Consider the following 20,177-nt stretch of genomic DNA (forward strand, 5'->3'; position numbering starts at 1 on the left):
AGCATATGAAAAATAGATTCAAAGGCAGAATAAAAAGGCACCAAAATAGAGTGATTGATTTAAAATTCCTGGTGACCTATTGGATCATTGACAACACTCCAGTCCAATAACCAGTGCCAGATCTAAGTGATTTACCCATCAGCCATCCACACATAAAGCCCCAAAGAATCCTCAATTATCAAAAATGTATATAGTTTACAGAATAGAGATGTTTTATGACAGTGAGAAAATATATCTTATAAAGCTTAAATAGATGAATGCAAGATAAAAGAATAAAAGCCATTCTGATGATAAAATGGGGAGAGCAACAGTGAGGGAGAGGAAGAGGGGGAGCTGTGTGATGCTGGCTCACTCTCTATCTCTCCCACATCTTCTCTCACTTATTACGCATGTACACATACACACTCTTAGTGAGTGTGAATGTAGTTCTCCCAGGGAGCGGAGCAGAGAGGACAGTCACCACAGAGAAGAAGAAGTTGCAATGTGGTGAGTTTATACTGAAGCTTTATAAGATGTTCTAAATAATTTTAATAGGCTTGTTGTGTTTTTGGTGTAAAAGCTCATTTAAAGTAGAGATATTTGATAAAAGTTCATTAAGTTGGCTTTAATGCATTTCAGCATTAAAATAAAGAATATCACAGAAGTAACCATATACTGTATGTGAACAATATTTGCTTAAACCAGCATTTGATTTACAGTAAACACAGACATTCTTCTCTAATAACCTTCATCCCTTTTTATGTCAGATTTCAGATCATTTCTGCCTTAAAGGTTGTAGTTGCCAAGCATGTGTGCAATAGTTGTGGTGCAGAACTGACTGTAAAATGGGGTTTTTGGCAAACTTGAAACATAACAAGTAGCTACGCTAAATTTTTAGCTGTTTCAGATAGAGCATTTCTGTTTTAACTAGGGCTGTCAAACTTTTAAAATTCTTAATCTTCAGATTTCTGTACTTAATTGTAATTAATCTCCCCTTTTTGAGATTTCACTATTTTGCATTTAAACCCATTTTCATTTTATTTTGGACTTTTGTACTGTCTTAAAATAAGAGTAAATGGCTTCCTGTTTTGATACAGAACTGCTTTTATTGTGAAAGAAAATAAAGTACTTGGGGTAGATTTTCACATGAACTTAACCACAGAAAAAGAGCTTGTTCTGGATCTTAAAGGAAATGTAGGAAAAATAAAAAAAGTCAATCTTTCGTAACACAACTGCAGATGACTTTTGACTTGTCCACTGAGCTGTCTGATGTGAAAAGAAGCATCAGTGAGCAATGCTGGACTTTTCTTACATCACTGTGGCTGCGGTGGCTGAACTAAAGTGGGCTGAAAGGGACGATAGGGCATGAAATTAATTGTTATTGTAAATATGAATGTAGTAATTATGAATCTAAATTAATCACCATTAATGCATTAATGCTGACAGCCCTAATTTCAGCTGTCGTTAAAATTCGTTTATGATAGTTGAGAGGTGTTTGACTGACTGCCTGTGTAGATATCTGCACTATTTTATTCTAACAAAGTTATTTCAGTGCAGAAGTAAGATTAGTCTACGTGCATTTGTGTGCGTCTTACAAAACCATAGAGCTTCTTTCTGTTCTATCTTTGGTCATGACCTAACCTTTCACTTTATAAAATGAACACATTGTGAATTTCAACAGTAACACAAAAAGCCAGACACTTAGACAGATACATTCGTCTTTTCCTTAGCTTTAATGTTGGTAAAGATTGGGTTTCTGATGCTCCTCCTCCCAATTCTTCACAATTAGAGTTTGTGAATTTCGTTTTGAATGGTTTGTTACGTTGTATTCTTTTGCTGGTTTAAAAGTGAGAAAAGGCACATTTAAAAAGTAGATGAATGGAAAGAACTTTGTCAGCTTTTGGTCTAAACTAGGAAAATAAAACTCTCCAAAGCATTATTTATGCAGAGAGCAGATCATAAAAGGCCTGTTTGAACCGGTGCAACCAGCACAGCAGAGAGGGGATGTGGTTTGGTGTCATGACTTGGTCAAGGACCGGTATGCAGCACTGAGCAGATCAGAGACTGCACTTCCCCTTTTAAAATAGCTGATAAAAATGCAACGAATCTGGATAGAGTGAGTGTGTTTCCTCTAAACACACTTTCTGTGTGTAACTATCTGACACACTAAATAAGTTCAAGCATTTTATACAACAGCAGCAGCCATGTTGACAGCACAGAGGTGATATGAGGTCAAGACTGAGATGTTATCGGCTAACCATTATCCATGTCTCCTGATCCTGTGTGTCAGAGAAGTGCCACAACAAGGCCTGCTGCGAGTATCTATGCATATTTTATGTTCTATAACCCCCCTCATCTGTGTACCTGTCTGCTGTCATGTCTGTCACTCAATGTGTTGCTGTGGAAAAACCCTCTGCACACTCCCTCCATCGATCAGGACACATATCTGTTACCAGGCAACCCACCATCAAACATCATTCCTTCTCAATGGTCTCTGTCAAGGACAAAAGCAAAGTAAAGCACTTGTCAAATTCAACAAAATGCAGAGAAAGAATTCTTTGTAAAAGAAGAGGAAGAAAGATTCCAGAGTTTGGTTTTATACAGAGTTACATCATGACAAAGTGATAATGCTGTCTATTTGCATTTTAAAGCTTTATAAAGTCAGTTTAAACATTTGTTTTTCTTTTTACTGTTCAATCAAATACATTTGACTCAGCAGTAGTTTAAATTCTTTTCTCTTATTTGGTATACTGTAAATTTACAAAAATAAATCTGAAATTAATCTAAAAAGTTCATATGCAGTGAAAAGCAATCTCACATTACCAAGTTTCATGTCCTCAACAAGCTGCAGTAGGTCAAGATATTCAAAAATCTATCACTCACAAATTGAGTCACTTTGTAGCTCCTAAAGAAGCATCAGCATCACTTTCAGCCTCTTTCTTTACTAGCTATCAACTCTCACAGGAGCTTTAACAAATGTCCTCACCAGATAGTGAAACTAGGGATGTCGAAAGACTGAAATTTTTAATCGTGATAAATCTCAGGATTCTGTAGTTAATCATGATTAATTGCACCCTTTCAATTGCATTCTATAATTCGACTATTTTGCACATTAAACTGTTTTTTTGTAGCATTTTTATATTTTCTACTGTTTTACCAAGGTTAACTGACTTTGAAAACAAACCTACTATTAAAAGCAGATTGATTTCAACATGCACTGAACCACAGAAAAGGAACACGTGATGGAATGAAAGGAAATGTGCGAACAGTAAAAAGCTAAATGTCTGATAATACAAAGTAAAAATGGCTTTTGACCATCCACTGATGGAGCTGATGGCCAAAACCCTGCAGTCTTGTCCATTCAGGCTCACAGCTTTGATCACAATAGTCCTGTCATCCGTGCTGATGCACACTGGATGGATTTCAGACATGCAAAAGCATCCTTCAGGTCTTGTGCAAGGAGCTCTCCTGTGTAATCATCAGGAAAAAAACACTCATTTAGAGGCACAAACTTTTTAACTCCCAGTTATCGATACAATGCACTGTTACTGGGGTTATGGGCTCAGTGGTTGTGGGTCACATTAGTTAGCTGCTAGGCCATCTTTTCTCTTTCAGCAAAACCATAGCACCCAGGCAAATCATACTTTGGGTCATGAGTATTTTAAATCCTGGAGTTTCAACAACACTTTCTGGGGGCATTTCTTTGGCGATGTGAGCAGAGCTGAGTTGTGGATTGCGCACATGTACGTGTGTGTATACGTATGTATGTATGTATCTGGGAGCTGGGGATGGGATGGAGGGGCTGGGGAAGTGGAAGAACTGTCTGTTTTTGTCGGTTTTTGTTTGATTGTGTTTGTTATGTATTGTAGTTTGTATTGTTCTATGTTTTTGTGTCGGGACCCCCTTGAAAACGAGATGCTGCATCTCAAGGGGCTATCCTTCAATAAGTTCAAATTTACCAATTTAATCATTAAACAATCAGGAGCCTCAGTAGCGTGTTGAAGAACCATACACAGCCATAACAGCCTGAGCACCTTCTTTTCATGCTGGTTGCACACTGCTGTGGGATGGCATCTTCAACCAGCATTTGTCTCAAGTCAGCAAACATCATTGTGCTGGTCACTCTGGCACAAACAGCACGCCAAAGCTGATCCCACAAGTGTTCAGTGGGGTTGAGGTCAGGACTGCTGGCAGGCCATTCCATCCTCTCCACTCCCAAATTCTGGAGGTAGTCTCTGATAAACCCTGCTCTGTGAGGGCAAGGGTTGTCATCTTGGAGGATAGAGTTCGGTCCCAGACTGTGGAGATATGGGATTGCCACTGGTTGCAGAATCTCATCTCAAAATCTCTCTGCATTATGATTGCCTCTATGACAAGCTACATTTTCTAGAGAGGCAGAGGCTGCCTCACACCATCACACGTTCTCCACAAAAACATGTGCAGCAATGAGCATAGCGTTCTCCACATCTTCTCATCACTGAACATGAATGTCAGCTCCTGGGGGTACAAGAAGCTCAAAACAAGATCCCACCATTTTGGCTGTATCAGCTAAAACACTGAAGACTTGCATAAAAGATAGACAGATAAATAGAGTTTGTCTCTTTAAAACTAATCAATATTCTTTCTACTGTGTAGGCATATCAATACTTTACATTGATGAAAAAAACACCATTGCTTATTTGCTTATTTGAATGTGAAAAGCTCATTCCTCATGAATTTATTTCTAAAAGACACATCTGGCTGGTAAAAAGGTCACAGAATGAGCACTTGAATCTCACAAATGAGGCAAGGAGTCCTAGCTGAGAGGGAAATAACCTCATTACTCATCTCAGACTGTGTCTTCTGAAGAGCCACCTTTCCCAACTCCCTTTCATCTCAATACCCAAATTGGGCTCTTTTTACCCCAATGCTTATGAGTAATGAAAGGTCTAGAATGAACTCTTTTCAGCTTGTTGCATCTTCCTTACACAGGCAAAGAGGAGACAAGGAAATGAACCTGTCAGAAGGCTCCTAAATCTAAATCACTTTGATGGGTCCCCCACACTATTGGGTGTCACCACAGATAGTCCTGTACTGATATGAACCCCACAGCAGACTCCTCAAAGAAATACGCTCTCTTTGGTGTGTCATAAAATGTAAAACAGCATTGTCCTGAGGACAAACTCCAACACGGAGCAGCCTTTACATTCAGTGTGAAAAACACAGCACTCAGCTGCCATTACAAACCATCACAGTCCTCCAAACCCATTACCAAGACATGTGTCTTGTTTGTGTGTCAGTGTGTAGAAGCATGCCTTGTACAGATTTAAAAAAAACCTGCCTCCTCCTATCTGGTCCATTAGGGCCATGTAATGAAAAGAAAATAGATGGCAGTAATTGAGGAGTTTGTGGTATTACTGTTTTTTTTTAACTATTGACACAGCCATCATCAAGGTGAATGACTGACTGAGACGCTCAGGCTGTACCTGCAGTCTGCACAAACTTAAAACCACTGTTATATAGTGCACATCCATTTTTCTGATGGATGTGATCAGTCTCATGCTTGGCTGCTGGTGTTCTATAAGTGAGTGGGCGGATGTACAAAACCGTGGTTATATTTAGCTAGAATAAATTATATTTAGCAAGAATAAACGCATCAGACAGATGTGGTTAAACAAACATGCACTTTCACATTGGAAAATATCCAAAGACATAACGGATTATTGTGATAGAGAGACAAAATAAAACATTTACCAGGATTCTTCTAAAATTTTTGTTTCAGTCACTTTGATTCTAACATTATGTAGTGTCTTGGTAAACTGAAATGCTCAAAAGAAAAAATAAATCTTAAAAAAATATTTATTTTGGATGTGAATGGGTCAATAATGCTGTTGGGGAGTGAAGGGCATGATATTCCTCATCACTAAAGCACAGGTGAATACGAATTAACTATCATTAGCTAGTTTGTTATTTAATACTTCGAGGATCACAGTCAGCTGTCAGTCAGTGTTCTGACGCTGTATCATTAGTTAAAGGCAGTCACATTTTGATGATGTTACAGTATTGTATGGCAGGACAAGTCTGTTCAGTGCTACTGTTACAACTACCACTATTTGATCCTTTCTTGGTTTTCTTTCTCTGATTGGGGTTCTGTAGAAGTTCAGCCCAGGCTGGCAGAGCCAGCTTTTCAGAGCTTCTCACAAGTGTTTCTTGTTGCTACATTACAAAAAATGAATCCCACACTCCTCGGTAGAATCTGTAATGTTGGTTTGATATAGCTCTATGTGCTTTATATTTTCATATTTCAAGAAAATATCACACAGAATACATGCAGACAATATAAAGGAATCCTGTCCTGACACAGGCAGCAGCTGCAGACCTGAAAACTACACTTGTAAAATATAAGGTGACATTGACGAGTGCAGCGGTGTCTCAATAGTTGAACAATTTGCAACTGAGGGTGCTTTAATGGCGGCAACAAAAACCAGCTGATGCTGAGAGCTCAGAATGCCAGAATACATTGGTTTTTAATTAAAAATAAGCGCTGCCAGTGCCAAAAAAGCTGGCTATGGACACAAGTCCTCAGTGCATTCAGCTTATCAACAACTTACTTTCATTAAAATAAACAAATAGAATTAAAAGTGTCTAAAACTGGTAGGTGGCAGCAGAGATCTACTTCTTTATAGTGTACAGCAGTAGGCCTTTTTTGCCCACTAGGGGGCAGTGCACTCTAATATATATATATATATATATATATATATATATATATATATATATATATATATATATATATAAAGACCTAATAGATATATACTGTTTTATAAATTATAGGACATATTGCCCAGCCCTAGTTTGAATTCACCTGAGAAAAAAACCTCTAGTGAGTGTCAGTATGAGAATAAACCTTGCAGACCATATCAGAACCAAGCCAAGAGCCTTGCCAGCTGTTTGTCTGAGCCAGTGTCAGAGAGAAGGCTGGTAACAGACCGTATGAGAGACACATTTGATGATGAAAACTGCTGAAATATCAGGTCTCTCATTTTCATCCACTTAATCTGTGCATCTGTCAGATGGAGACACCGGGATGTCATTTGCATGAGAGAGCTGCTCCTCTTACATTGTGTGTTATCAGTGATTGCTCTGGAAGATGTTCCAAGTTCAGATTCTGTGACAAAAAAGAAACACGTGGCCACAGAACAAAGAAGCAAAGATTAGAAGAGTTCAAAGATCATAGATAGTTTTCTGTTTCTGAGACTTGATTTATTAAAAAATGTCTTTTCATTGGCCTTAATTTCTTTCTTCTCTTTTCATATGAAACCATTGTGTCCAGCTATCACTTCCTCCCTCTCTCACTCCCATTTTCTCTTTTTTTTTTTTTTTTTTTTGAGGTGGTAAATGAGCATTTCTGGCAAATGGCTCACTATCTATCACAGTATTTGGAATTGCACAAGAAATTAAAGAAACATCCACTGACACACACGTCATCTTGATTTTTCAGTCAAACTCAACGCATCAAGCACATAACAACAATAATACAGGGGTTCGTAAAGTATAAACACTAGAACATTTCCTAAAATGACCTGCCAAATAAAATAATTTAAAAAGTCACAATAAATGTTATTCCCAAAAGATTAAGTATTATATTGTAAGAAAAACAATTAGCAATCATTCTGGGCTCATACTTTTACATCCCTTAATTATGTATTTACTAAGCTAAATTTAAACAGCTTATTTTCACTGATCATATTTAACAGAACTGTTATCTACAATCAAACCAAACTTTCTGAGAGATTCCGAAACAGACAGGTACCATGTGCACCTCAAGGGAAGTTATGGTGTCCTGTTTTGTTTTGCAGACAGCAGCCAAAACACTACAGCAAGTCACTGAGCATAATAGACCAACAAAAGAGTCACACTTGCATATGATGATGTATCCATTCAGAGGTCTTTTCTCTCATTTTTGTCATTCACATAGTATGCTCACAGCATGCCGAATAGAGCCTAAAACCACCAGGAAATGTCTGTATAATCCACACCTGATGACATACATTCTTAAAACACCATAGTTCTTCTAAAAAAAAACACAAAATCTGTGTTCTAATGCTGATTCCTTAGTTTTTAGTACAGAATCAGCTGTGTTTACTTCTGGTTTCACATCTCAGTCTTAGTGCAAGCCAGGACTAAATTTAGCATTCTACTTGGTGTGTGTGTGTGTGTGGGCGGGGGGGGGGGGCTCTCAAGTGAACCTTAAGGTTTAAACATGAAATCCAGGACCATTCTTACGACTGACAGTTTTTACACAGTGATTGCATCAGATGTTTTCATATCTATAGTCAATGTTTAGGAAAGGATGAACGTTCAGAGGTTGACAGGTCAAATGTTCTGTCACATTAATTCACAGGCCCATCAGAGCAACAAAACTTTAACTTAGAAGGCATGCACAGTCACAGGGAGTAAACCACATAACCAAAGCTCAACAGGCAGCCATGTTGTTTTCTGCTGTCAGTAGAGACTGTTGGTGTATCAAACTCCAGCTGAAGCCAGTTGGGGTGGGAGCAAAATATCTTTTCCACCAAGAAAAGCTCTAAATATGGTTATTTGCCATTCTTTCTCTAATAAAGAGGAGTTCTGGTGAAACAGCAGCTAAAGGTCCTTTGCAGACAATGTCACGTCACAGAGGAGCCTCCAGATGGGGGGCAGGTAGGGATTTCTGCAGAGAAAAGCACTAACAAAATGCAAAGTTTTGTTCATTTTATGACTGTGCCAACTCTTCAAATTGCAAATAAAAAATACTGAACTACTTCTGAGTCCCAACAGTTGTGTATGGAATCCCATTTGTGCCACTCAAAAAAGAAAAATGTGGAAGTAAGGCAAAAAACGAAAGGATCCGAAGCCATAATTATGAGATACAAAATCAAAATTATGAGATAAAAGGTCATCTCATAATTTTGACTTTTAATCTCACAATTTTGACATGTATCTCATAATTTTGACTTCTTATCTTATAATTATGACTTAGGTTTTTTTTTTTCAAGAATTAAATTACTTTAACATTTTTCTTTTTTATTTGACGTTATCAGCTTCCATAGTTGTGACACAGTCAGGCAAATATGTTTAAAAAGTTTTAAAAGTTTGCTGAGAAACAGCAGCAGCACAGATTCAAAAGCCTGTGTGTGTATGTATGTGTGTGTGTGTGTGTATATATTTATATATATACACATATATAGGCTACACATATACATATATATATATAGGCTACACACATATATATACACATAAACATATATATACATACATATACATATCCATACATATACATATATATCCATACATATACATATCCGTACATATATATATATACACACACACATATATACATACATATATATATACATATATATATACATATATATGTATATATGTATACATATATATACATATATATGTATATATATGTGTGTATATATATATATATATATACATATATATACATATATATATACATATATATACACATATATATATACACACACACACATACATACATACATATACAAATATACATATACATATACATATATATATGTGTGTGTGTGTGTGTATGTATGATAGGAGTAGTGGTTTTTTAAATTAACAGACATTTCAGTGCAAAAACTGTACATATTTTGGCTTTAAGACTTAGATACTAAGTTGAACCTCTATATGGATTAAGTAGGTTAGAAAAGACGAGGACTACATCCAGCTTGTCTTAGTTGTTGTTAAAAAACTCATGGGGTAATGATTAATACTTGACTTTAATTTTTTTCATGAACAAAAGTCACATGAAAGTATTTACATGGTTTTTAAAAATAATTTATGTAATTGTTTTCTCACCTGTTAGGGCTTAATATTTTGTGTATTTGGTCTATATATTCTACTCAGAAGGTTTGAAATGAATTCACTAACAATAAGCAGCAGATCTTTTACTCTAACTCACAAGCACAACCAAAGAAGTGATAATTGAAGTTTAAAGTTTGTGATCCTTTCATGCATGTGTTGCTCCTACTGGACTGCATGTTGAGAAAATACTGATGCCTACTGTGTTTCTTATCTTTGTCCACTAGGTGTCAGCAGAGCCAAAGAAGATGGTTTTGAGGATGAGTTGCTATTGACTGCCACAAATCAGCCTCTCAGACAGGAAGCTGTCCAGCAGCCATAAAAGACATGTCAACAGCCCAGCACAGTGCTTATAACTCTTATGAGCAGAATTTCTCCTCAAATACTAACCTCATACATGACACCTGTTTAGGGATAAATTTGTGACTATGAAAAAAAGAGAGCTGAGGTGTGTTAAGTTCAGGCCTGAAAACACAGAAAGCAGAGCAGAAAATGAGCATCCATGACAGAGGAAATGGTGGAAGAGACCGGGCCTCAGATAATCACATGAGGAATTTCAGTGCACCTTACAAACATGGGACCACCTTCTCTGTGAACATGTAGCCATGGACTTCTAGATTTTGCTCTGATTAAACATTTTAGGTGCAACACTGGTTCACATAATGTTCAAACGATGAGGTCATCACACTATCTCCAGAGATAATGTTGTCAAACGTGGTGCTGGGTGTCTTCCTGGTCCTCCTCATCCTCCTGACTGTAGGTGGTAATGTGCTGGTGTGCCTGGCTGTCTGCGCCTCCCGACGCCTCCGCTGCCTCACTAACTGCTTCATTGTTTCGCTGGCTGTCACAGACCTGCTGCTCGGCCTCTTGGTCCTCCCTTTCTCTGCTCTCCTCCTGCTCAACAATGAATGGCCGCTTGGTCCAGTCTTCTGCAACTTCTACATTTCTATGGATGTCATGCTCTGCACCGCCTCCATTCTCACCCTCTTGGCCATTAGCGTGGACCGTTACCTGGCTGTCACCATGCCTCTGAGATATGCCTCGGTGGTATTGCCATCGAGAGTTGCTGTTGCCATGGCCAGTGTTTGGACCATTTCTGTGGCCGTGTCTTTCTTGCCCATCCATTTGGGCTGGAACACTGTGAATGGGACGGTGCAAAACCAGGAGCCCTGGGCACCACAGAGGAAATGCCGTTTTGAGTTGAACAGACCCTATGCGCTTACTGACTCTCTCCTCACCTTCTACCTGCCTCTGGTGGTCATGTGCTGGATGTACCTACGAATTCTTCGAATTGCACAGGCACAGGCCAAACGTATAGGCAGTGCCCGACCCACTTACACCACTTACAACTGCAGGAACGACCGTTCCACCACCACTACCATGGCAGTTTCCAGTGTCACAGCTACAGCTCTGAGGGAGCACAAAGCCACAGTGACTGTGGCAGTAGTGATCGGAGCTTTTGTTGTGTGCTGGCTGCCGTATTTCATCCTGTTCACAGTATTAGGCATACAGGAGCATCAAGACCCCGGCACAGCGCATGAATTTTTAGTTGTGCAGTGGCTGGGTTATGCCAACTCAGCACTCAACCCAGTGCTCTATGGAGCCCTCAACAGGGACTTCAGGTCAGCCTACACCCATTTACTAATATGTCGATGCCCTTACAGTGGTTGGAGGAGACCACAGCAGTCTTCAATGGGGACAACAGGTAATCCCACACTGATGGAGGAAGTGCTTTAAGCGTGCAAGTAAATCTGCACAATTTCACAGCCTTACATTTGAAATACGTTTTGTAAAAAGTGCACATTCTCATTTCTAGTAAGAAGCGCCTTTGTGAATAACATCATATGTTGTTATCACAGTTTTTCTCTTCCTTTGTCCTCTTGCCACTCAGGCGGAGACCAGCTTACAGAGGTTACACTGTTGTGCAGCCACTTACCTCTTTCTTGCAAGGCTGGAGAAACAGATCAAAACTTGATGCTTGGGGAAATGAGCAATACGACAGATTCAGCAACTATGCAAAGTGGAAATGGTACAGCTGCCACTGATGTCAGTGGAAAATAAAGGTAAACAACAATTCAGTAGGGCTGTATGGTGGTACAGAGCAGAGTTATAATAGTTTTGAATTTTTCATTATTTTTTATTTCTATTTCATTTTCCCTTTTCTGTGTTCGACTTCAGTTTAGTTTTTATCAGTTTTGACTGCTGTTTTGTTAGTTTAGCTTAGCTTTTATTTAGAAAAAAATGCTTTGTTTTAGTTTAGTTTTTATTAGTTTTAGTGTTAGTTTTAGTTTTTTTATGGATAAATGTCGAGGGTGAGTGAGCATCACACAATTTTTAAAATATATTAAAACAGAGTACTCTTCATGTATCATTTTATTTACTTAATGATGTTTGAATACAACTCCAGATATAAAACTACTACTGTGTGAGGTCTTAACTAATCAGATCAGGCAATTTTACACTCCCAGACTCGTGTGTAGGTGCCAGTCAGTATGGTTGTGTCAAAGACTAAAACTAAAGATATTTTGTCTCCATTTTTTTTTTATTTTAGTTTTGTAAGCGCACTATACAGTTTTAGTTAGTTTTTGTTTTTTTATAAAGCTTAGTTTTTATTTAGTTTCAGTTAAATGATTTTTGAATTTTAGTTTTAGTTATTTAGTTAGTTTTAGTTAACCATTATAACCTTGGTACAGAGGACAGTGCTGCTGCCTCACAGCAGGAAGGTTGCTGGTTTAAATTCAGGTGGAACAGGGACTTTCTGTGTGGAGTCTCCATGTTTTCCCCATCCATGCATGGGTCCTCTGCAGGTACTCCGGCATCCTCGAACAGTCCAAAGACATGCTTGTTAGATTAACCTCTGGCTCTAAATTGACTATAGGTTTGTGTGAGCATGACTGCTTGTTTGTATCTGCACGTCAGCCTTGTGATTGACTGATGGCCAGTCCAGGGTGTACTCCACCTCTCATCTGATGACGGCTAGGATTGGCTCCAGTCCACTGTAGCTCCAATGTAGATAATGAATAGATGGATAATTCAGCATGTATTTATCTGTTGTGTGAATATAAAGTGACATCCTGACAAGTCATTTGCAGTTCTTGCATTCACAGTTATGACTCATATCTATATAGTGGTGAAGGACCCACCTGCCACATGCCATCTTTATGCTCATTACAAGGATTTTGATGGGTGCATTAAGCTGGCCATAAGTAACCACTTTTTGAAAGTACATCATTATCCTGGATCATATTTATTCTGTCTCTGTCTTGACACAAAATATGACAAAAACATGTGTCTTACTTCTGTAATTTTTCTCTTCTTTCTATGAGCCTGGATTGTCCTCAACAGTCGTGGTGAAGTTGATGCTGTGTGCACACTGGAACTGCATTTAAGGACCAGAACAAGGAAGAGTGACAAAAAAACTAATAAAGATGAACAGTCCATCTGTTTCAAAGCTTGCGTCACCACAACCACAGCACAGTATGTAAGTATTCAAGCATGGCATCCCTGTAACCCCCACAGACAATGCCAGGCCCTGAGCAAATGAACTGTGACACACAGATCCTACTGGTATCATCCACTGTGCATCAGACCATATGGCAAAACCCTTAACAGGCCAGAAAAAATGCATTTAGAGAGCAAGTTCTTTTTTCCTAAGCATGCTTTTTGAATTTTAAGCAAAAGCTACCATGCAGCAAATATAGTTTTCCAAACATTGCTTTTACACATTGCCATACTAAATTCCATATGTTCCTCTCATTAATTTAGCCTAATAACCTACTAAGTAAATGAAATGTCATATTTGTATAGGCCTTGTGGGTAGAATAAATTCAGCAAATTATGTTTGGTCATATTTTTTAGAGGGAAAAATTTGCTGCTCTAAGAAAGAAAGGAAGCATTATGTCCTCTTTCTTACATTGTTGGAGGATTTTAGCATCAGAACAGTGTAAGTGCTCCACTCTTACAGAAATATCTTCATGATGACATCTTTGCAAACGTTCAGAAGTCATGCTAGTAAATCACAAAAAATACAGGATATAATGAAAATGCAATTCACTGTTTATATAAAACGCATTCTGCTTGCCATCATTATAATATAGGCCAGGCCTCCAGAGAAGGAGCTCATTTAGTTTAGACCTTGAGAAAATAACCAAGAGTAAAATAAAACGTATGGCTGTATGCCTGCTTTAGACCTTCCATAATTCATGAACTTCCAGGCACACCTTCATGATCCACAAAAACAAAAAAAAAGTTGAGATCCATTGGTCTAAAATATCACATAGAAAATTTTAAGTTAAGATAAGAATGTAGCTAATGGGATGCATGGAGAAATTTAGCAGCTTTGAATAAAGTCACCTTCATATCCACCAGCTGTAACCTTTACTAAAGACTGACACCTTTACCACACAGGAGTCCAGCTCTCTATAATGAGCTTTTCAACATATCACAGACTATAGCTCATTGTTTGGAAATATTTCAAAGCTAATACTTTTTTTATTGCTGTATTGATAAAGTTCTTAAAGCATGACTTTCACTTGTATTGCTGTAATGCTACACTATGCTAAGTCCTGTCTGTTGCATCAGTGTCCATTCACCTGTTAGTCTTAGTATGGGTTTTGGATTAAATCAATTGTAGGGAGACAAGGCATCACATAAATTTGGCATACAGTACCAATTTGTACTATGCTGTATTTAGAATAAAATCTAGCTAATAGAATTAAAACATTTACAAGATATTTGACAGTTTTTTTTTTAATCTTGCATGCAATATCCTTGCTATCATTTCATGGATGATGAGATTAAATTTATGGTTGCTTCAGCACACCTAAAAAGGGTCTATGCTTCTAAACAAAGGATAAAAGCTGAACATACCTACCATGTTGAAGAAACTGCTTTTTGATGTCTGCAAATTGTACACTCCACATTCTGACTGAAAAGAGAGAAAATATATTTTGTGTCTTTTTTGCTTTAGCAATCATTGAATCAAAAAAATGTGAGAACAATGGGACTCCAGCAACTCTACAGGACATTACAAGAACACAGCCTGGCTCTAACCATTGTGGACCAAGGAATGATGATGCTTCTATGAGGATAGAGGAAAAAGAACTCCTCGTCTGATAAAACTCTTCGACTGCACAGAGAAACATACAGCTCAGAATCCTTTAGAAAAAACTTGCCTGCCATCATTTTCATGAACTACATTTTTTATACTGGCTCAGAAGTGTACTCCTTCAGAAAGAGAACAGAAAGAGAAAGGACCACAACTTCAACTTGGACCAAAGTAAATGGACATGTTTTTTCTTCAAATGAGCGGATGAAGTGGAAGAAATGAGTTTTTTGACTCATCACTTTTGAAATGACTTGACATGTTTTGACATTTCGATGAGAAACATTCTAACTAATGTTATGTAAAAATCTGAAAAATGCTGCCACCTCCACATTTTGTCTTCAGAAGTGCTCATTCAGCAGCATTAATCTGACAAATGTCTGTATTATATCACACTGTAAATTAAATAGAGAAAATGCCATGTACAGTTCCTCCAGAACACAAAATTATGACAACACTGCGACGATAAAGAGCTGCTTCAATAAAGCATGTAATATATACCACAGTTTCAGGAGAAAATATAGATGGGCTGTAGTTAAATACAGATAGGGTTTATCATGTGGCATAAAAGCACTGTATGAAAGGTAAGGAATACAAAAACAATGAAACGATTCATCACTGCTGTCAGCAAACATTGCCTCAAACTATTGCCACATTAACACTTAACCTTTCCCATACTTCAAGCTATTTCCTTGAGGACTGACGCCAAGGTGTAAATAACACTGTGCACATCTATCTGCATGTCAGAGACCAGCTGGAAACAAACCATTCAACAACAGGACACACTTATTTGGTATCCATAACATCTAGGGTAGTCTCTCAGCTCCACAGAAGTCTACTGTACTCATACTCACAGGCTGTATTTGCTCCAGGTACTCTTACCTTCTGCCAGGACATGACCCTTAGCCAGTGTGACTACAAACATGATAGTTGGAGATGCTTGTGTTAGGTTTGTTACTAAAAATGGTTTCAGAGTTGGTTATGGAGCTTTCAGAGGATCTGTGCAACCAGCAGGACTCTGCAGTGAGAAATCCCCCACTGAGGACACAGAAATGGTAGAGAGTCAGATCGATGATGATCGGACGGATATAAACATTCATTTCATTGACAGGACAGCTTTGCAAAACCTAAAGAATACCAAGTATCAGTCCCATACGGTGAAGGGTTATTTGACAGACAGGATGAACTCTTTCAAAAGAATCACTCTCATGAATGTTTTGGGGTGTACACTTCAGAGTAGAAACAGATGATGCATCAATATGCCAATACTATGATGGCTCACAAGGGCAAATACATCCCAAGAGAATAAAAAGGGAGAAACTTTATCCTAAATCAGAGAACAATTCTGCCTGAGGGTCCACTGCACCAATGCACAAAAAACGACTTTGTGACACATCATCAGACTCACATTTATTTCTTTGGGTTTTGCCAAACTCGAGTATATCAGAGGAACTGTTTTTGTTGGACAGATGGCATTGCTAAAGGGATTTCAACTTGCGATGCAAAATATTCTCTGCATGATATCGGTATCAGCAGATATTAGCTTTTAAAGTGATTCATTGGTATTGGTAGGTATGAGCATTTCTGCTGATATTTAAAACAAATATTTTAACTGTAAAAATCTGCTGTAAATATTGGCATATAAGTTTGTGGACTTTTTGGCTGGGTCAACAGATCTATGTCCCCTGAAGTCTTTTTCTTTGTCCATCCTCGTTCCTAAATCTTTAAAGTATGCTCTAAAGATTTAAGTTTGTTTCTGTTTGTTTAAAGGGCCAGAGTTTTAGGTCTGAACTACATTCAAATATCTGTATGTATCTATATTGGAATCTGACAAAATTAATTTGTAGATATTGGCATATCAGATATATATCAGCAAAAATCAGATATCCTGCATCCCTAACTTCAACTACTAAGAGTGGCTGCTGTCAGCTGATCTGTTGCGTTAGCCACGTGTTAAGCCAAGTTCACGCTGCTGCGACTGAAGAAGATGATGCATTGTGTCTGTGGATGATGATTCATTTCTGAAGTTCTGACACAATCAAAAGAGGGACAGTGTTGCACATTAACTGTTATTCCTCATATCTTTATTATCATGACAATCATCTGCCATCACCATCATTCTGTGGCAAATTTAGCAGCACATGAAAACACAAGAATGCTTTACTGGCCCAGTCTTGTTGTAACAAAGATATATAGAGCCACGTGTCCACAGGTCATGTTCTAGCAGGAAAAAGGAGAAAATTTTCAAAACTATATTCCTATACCCTTTTCTATCTGCCTATTGGAAATGATTACATCTATCCTTTTTGAAGTTTTTACATGGAAACATCCGCCACAAACAGTCCTGTCTCCTCCATCAGCTGAGCATTTAAGCATGATGTACAGCTGATGGAAAAGACGACAGAAGTGTTTAAGTTTCTGTGTGAAAAAAGCCAGATGTATTCATTCACAAAATTAAAAGCATGACTTCATCAAACAAAAATATCATTCATAGACTTTGGAGACAGGATTTATATTTCCCTTTTTTACATTTATGTGCCAGCTGTCTGTGACTTGACAAGCTGAATCACAGGTGACTGCATCAGATGGTTTGAATCAAGCTGCGACGGCTCGGTTCAGCCTGTTACCAACAATGTTCTAAAACCACTGTGCCATGCCATGGGTCTTTGGTCTGAACTGGGCTGCAGTGGTACTTCTCAGCTGACATATCCCTGGCAAGGGAACAAGAAGCCAAACAGTTCCACTGAGTCCTCCCGTCAGACCTGAAGCAATGTCGTTTAAACGACTGTTTGCAGCTTTCTTTCTGTTGTATTTGATGTCTGGGTCATCGACATTGCATTGGGTAAACATTCAACGACCACTTTATTAGGTACATCTGTCCTATTAATCATCAGAATGAGGAAGAATTTAAGTGGCTTTTAACGTGCCAGACAGGCTGCTCTGAGTATTTCGCAAACTGTTGTTCTTGCAGGATTTTCATGCACAAAATGTCTTAGATTTAGGGATGCACGATATTGGATTTTTGCCGATATGCTGATATTTTAAAACTCATTTTGGCAGATACCGATAGTAATTATATTTTTTCCACTGTAAAAAAAACCCAATTCCATCCTGTACTAAATTTTTGTTTGTTTGTTTTATGTTGGTAGTCTATTTTTTAGAAACAGACTAAATATTTGATTTTTTTTAAATCAGAAATGAAGGATTTATTGTTTTTTGTTGTTGTTTTCCAAATATAGCAATACACTAATAAAAAACTTACAGTAATGTCTTTGGGTTACATGTGCATTACATGCTATATGTGTTTTTAATAGTACAGCCAAAGTCATCTGCTTCTTTGAGGGCAATAAAAAGCAGCAAAATAACCTGCTGACACTGAGCTCCACAGTGCAAAAAAGAAAGAGCTTATAAATTTAGATTGATTCTCCTTATTACTCAGCCAGTCTGCTGGATGGCTCCCTGAGATACTCCTGACAAAGTGCTTTAAATAACAACAACAACAAACAGATTCTTAAATGCAAAAAAAATCTAGCTAGAAAGAAATAAAAAAGGTTATTATAGTTAACTAAAACTAAATAAATAACCAAAACTAAAGAAATAAAACTTAAACTGAAGTAGTTCTCCTGATTCTGCTTTAAACAGCACTAACTAACTAAGCAACCAGGTTGAATGCATTTCACTACAAGTAGCTCTGTAACAACACAGTGACACCTACATCTCCAATGCAAGAGACACCTTCATGCACCTTTGAGTGTGCACGGGAGACTTAGCACACAGAAGTCCATAATTGCTTTTGCCATGTTTCGCCCACTATCACAAAGCACAACATGCGTGTTCTTTTTCTCTATTTTCCATATCCGAAACATGTTATTGAAAGTGGCGGTAACTGCAGCTGCTGAGTGAGCACTCCTGTGAGTGCAGGATGGGCTTTTAAAGAGTGAAATCCTCATATCCACTGAGGCAGTGAGGCTCAACATGCTAACAGGACAGACACTTGTTGTCCATATATCTGTGGCGAAGCTAAGATGTTTAGCTTTAACGAGTAGCTTCTCTACGTGACTGTAAACAAAGTTTTGAAGTTCAGGTAAGGCTAAAGCACCTGCTATAACGTAGCAGGGCTTCAAATGCATCATAAGCCCGTGGAGGACTGTATATTCTAGCACACTGAAAGGCTGATTATCAAGAGTTATAAATTCAATGAGTTTCCTGTTTAGCTCTTTAGTTTTGGGTGGATGCTGCTGTATTTTTTAGCTTTGTTGAATGACTGAAGTAGAGGCTGTTGATGAGTTTTCCCTGGCACAAAGTTTTGTCATTCTTTGTCTTAAGAAAGTCCTCGCAGTCATCACGGTGATGGTTTTTTAGATGCAAAATTAAACTGGTGGTGTTAAAGACGTATTGTTGAGTCCTCCTCACATCACATGTATTTTACAAGTGATTCAAACAGCTACTTTGCTGTCTTGTTTCCACACCTCAAACTTCACAGAAAAAAATGTTTTGTTGATCCTACTTAATTTTATTGATTTTAGCAGTTGCACACAATATGTTTATCTAGATCTAGATATAATTTTTTTTGTTGACTGAACTTAATGTTTTTAAGTAATCTCAGATGATTAATACAGGTAAGTTTAACTTAATAATTTTGTGTAGTGGGTGCTAAAATTTTTTAAGAAAAGTCAACTAAACCTAGGTTAAACAGACTCGAATGAATAGAGTTGAATTAACGCAATTTTATCATTTTAAGCAGTTGTACAAATTAAATTTGCCAAGATTCCCCATGTTTTTTTTTCTTTTTTTTTTTTTTAAGTTGACTCAACTTATTATTTTTAAGTAATTCCAAATTAGAGGTATATTTTATCAAATTAAGTACACTGTAAAACAAGATGAGTATATTGTAGGTAACTACTTACCTTAAATTGTCAAATAGTACTCACTGATAAAGGTTATTTTATGTTACCATTTCACCTGATGGACTAACTTGTGCAATCATTTGCAGCAATGACTGCTGGTCATCCACTCTATCAGTAGGTGAAGTTTCATTAATGTCACAGTGCCACTCAACATTCACTGACATAAACAGCAGCATCATAGCTCCCTATAGGCGGGACCTGTTTAATTGAGACAGCAACTTCGCTCATGGTGCATTTTATTTAATTATTTTATTTAAGCTTTATTGAACCAGGAGAAAACCTCTTTGAGATTAAAAATCTATTTTTCAAGAGTGTCCTGGCCAAGACAGCAG

The 20,177-nt window shown here is 37.7% G+C and overlaps 2 protein-coding genes across 2 annotated transcripts in view; one reads left to right on the forward strand and one right to left on the reverse strand.

Moving 5' to 3' along the window:
• LOC121515909 (dedicator of cytokinesis protein 2-like) overlaps nt 1–20,177 on the reverse strand; it is a 247,197-nt gene that overhangs the window by 196,653 nt on the left and 30,367 nt on the right. Inside the window, exon 3 of the mRNA XM_041796853.1 lies at nt 14,704–14,761. Coding sequence (XP_041652787.1) covers nt 14,704–14,761 — 58 coding nt within the window. The remainder of the gene's footprint in view (nt 1–14,703; nt 14,762–20,177) is intronic.
• On the forward strand, nt 438–15,377 carry hrh2a (histamine receptor H2a). Its single transcript, XM_041796856.1, has 5 exons — nt 438–486; nt 10,062–11,539; nt 11,726–11,897; nt 13,161–13,315; nt 14,804–15,377. Exons 2-3 carry the CDS (start codon nt 10,537–10,539, stop codon nt 11,893–11,895), a joined length of 1,173 nt encoding a protein of 390 aa, XP_041652790.1. The 5' UTR covers nt 438–486; nt 10,062–10,536; the 3' UTR covers nt 11,896–11,897; nt 13,161–13,315; nt 14,804–15,377.

This window comes from Cheilinus undulatus, linkage group 10 (assembly GCF_018320785.1).
Source record: "Cheilinus undulatus linkage group 10, ASM1832078v1, whole genome shotgun sequence".
NCBI classification, from domain to species: domain Eukaryota; kingdom Metazoa; phylum Chordata; class Actinopteri; order Labriformes; family Labridae; genus Cheilinus; species Cheilinus undulatus.

What these genes read in the sequence shown, in the direction of transcription:
- hrh2a (XM_041796856.1), top strand. Translation starts at nt 10,537, where the DNA reads ATGTTGTCAAACGTGGTGCTGGGTGTCTTCCTGGTCCTCCTCATCCTC. An exon ending in GTCTTCAATGGGGACAACAG is followed by an intron (nt 11,540 to 11,725) that starts GTAATCCCACAC and finishes CTTGCCACTCAG; the next exon opens with GCGGAGACCAGCTTACAGAG.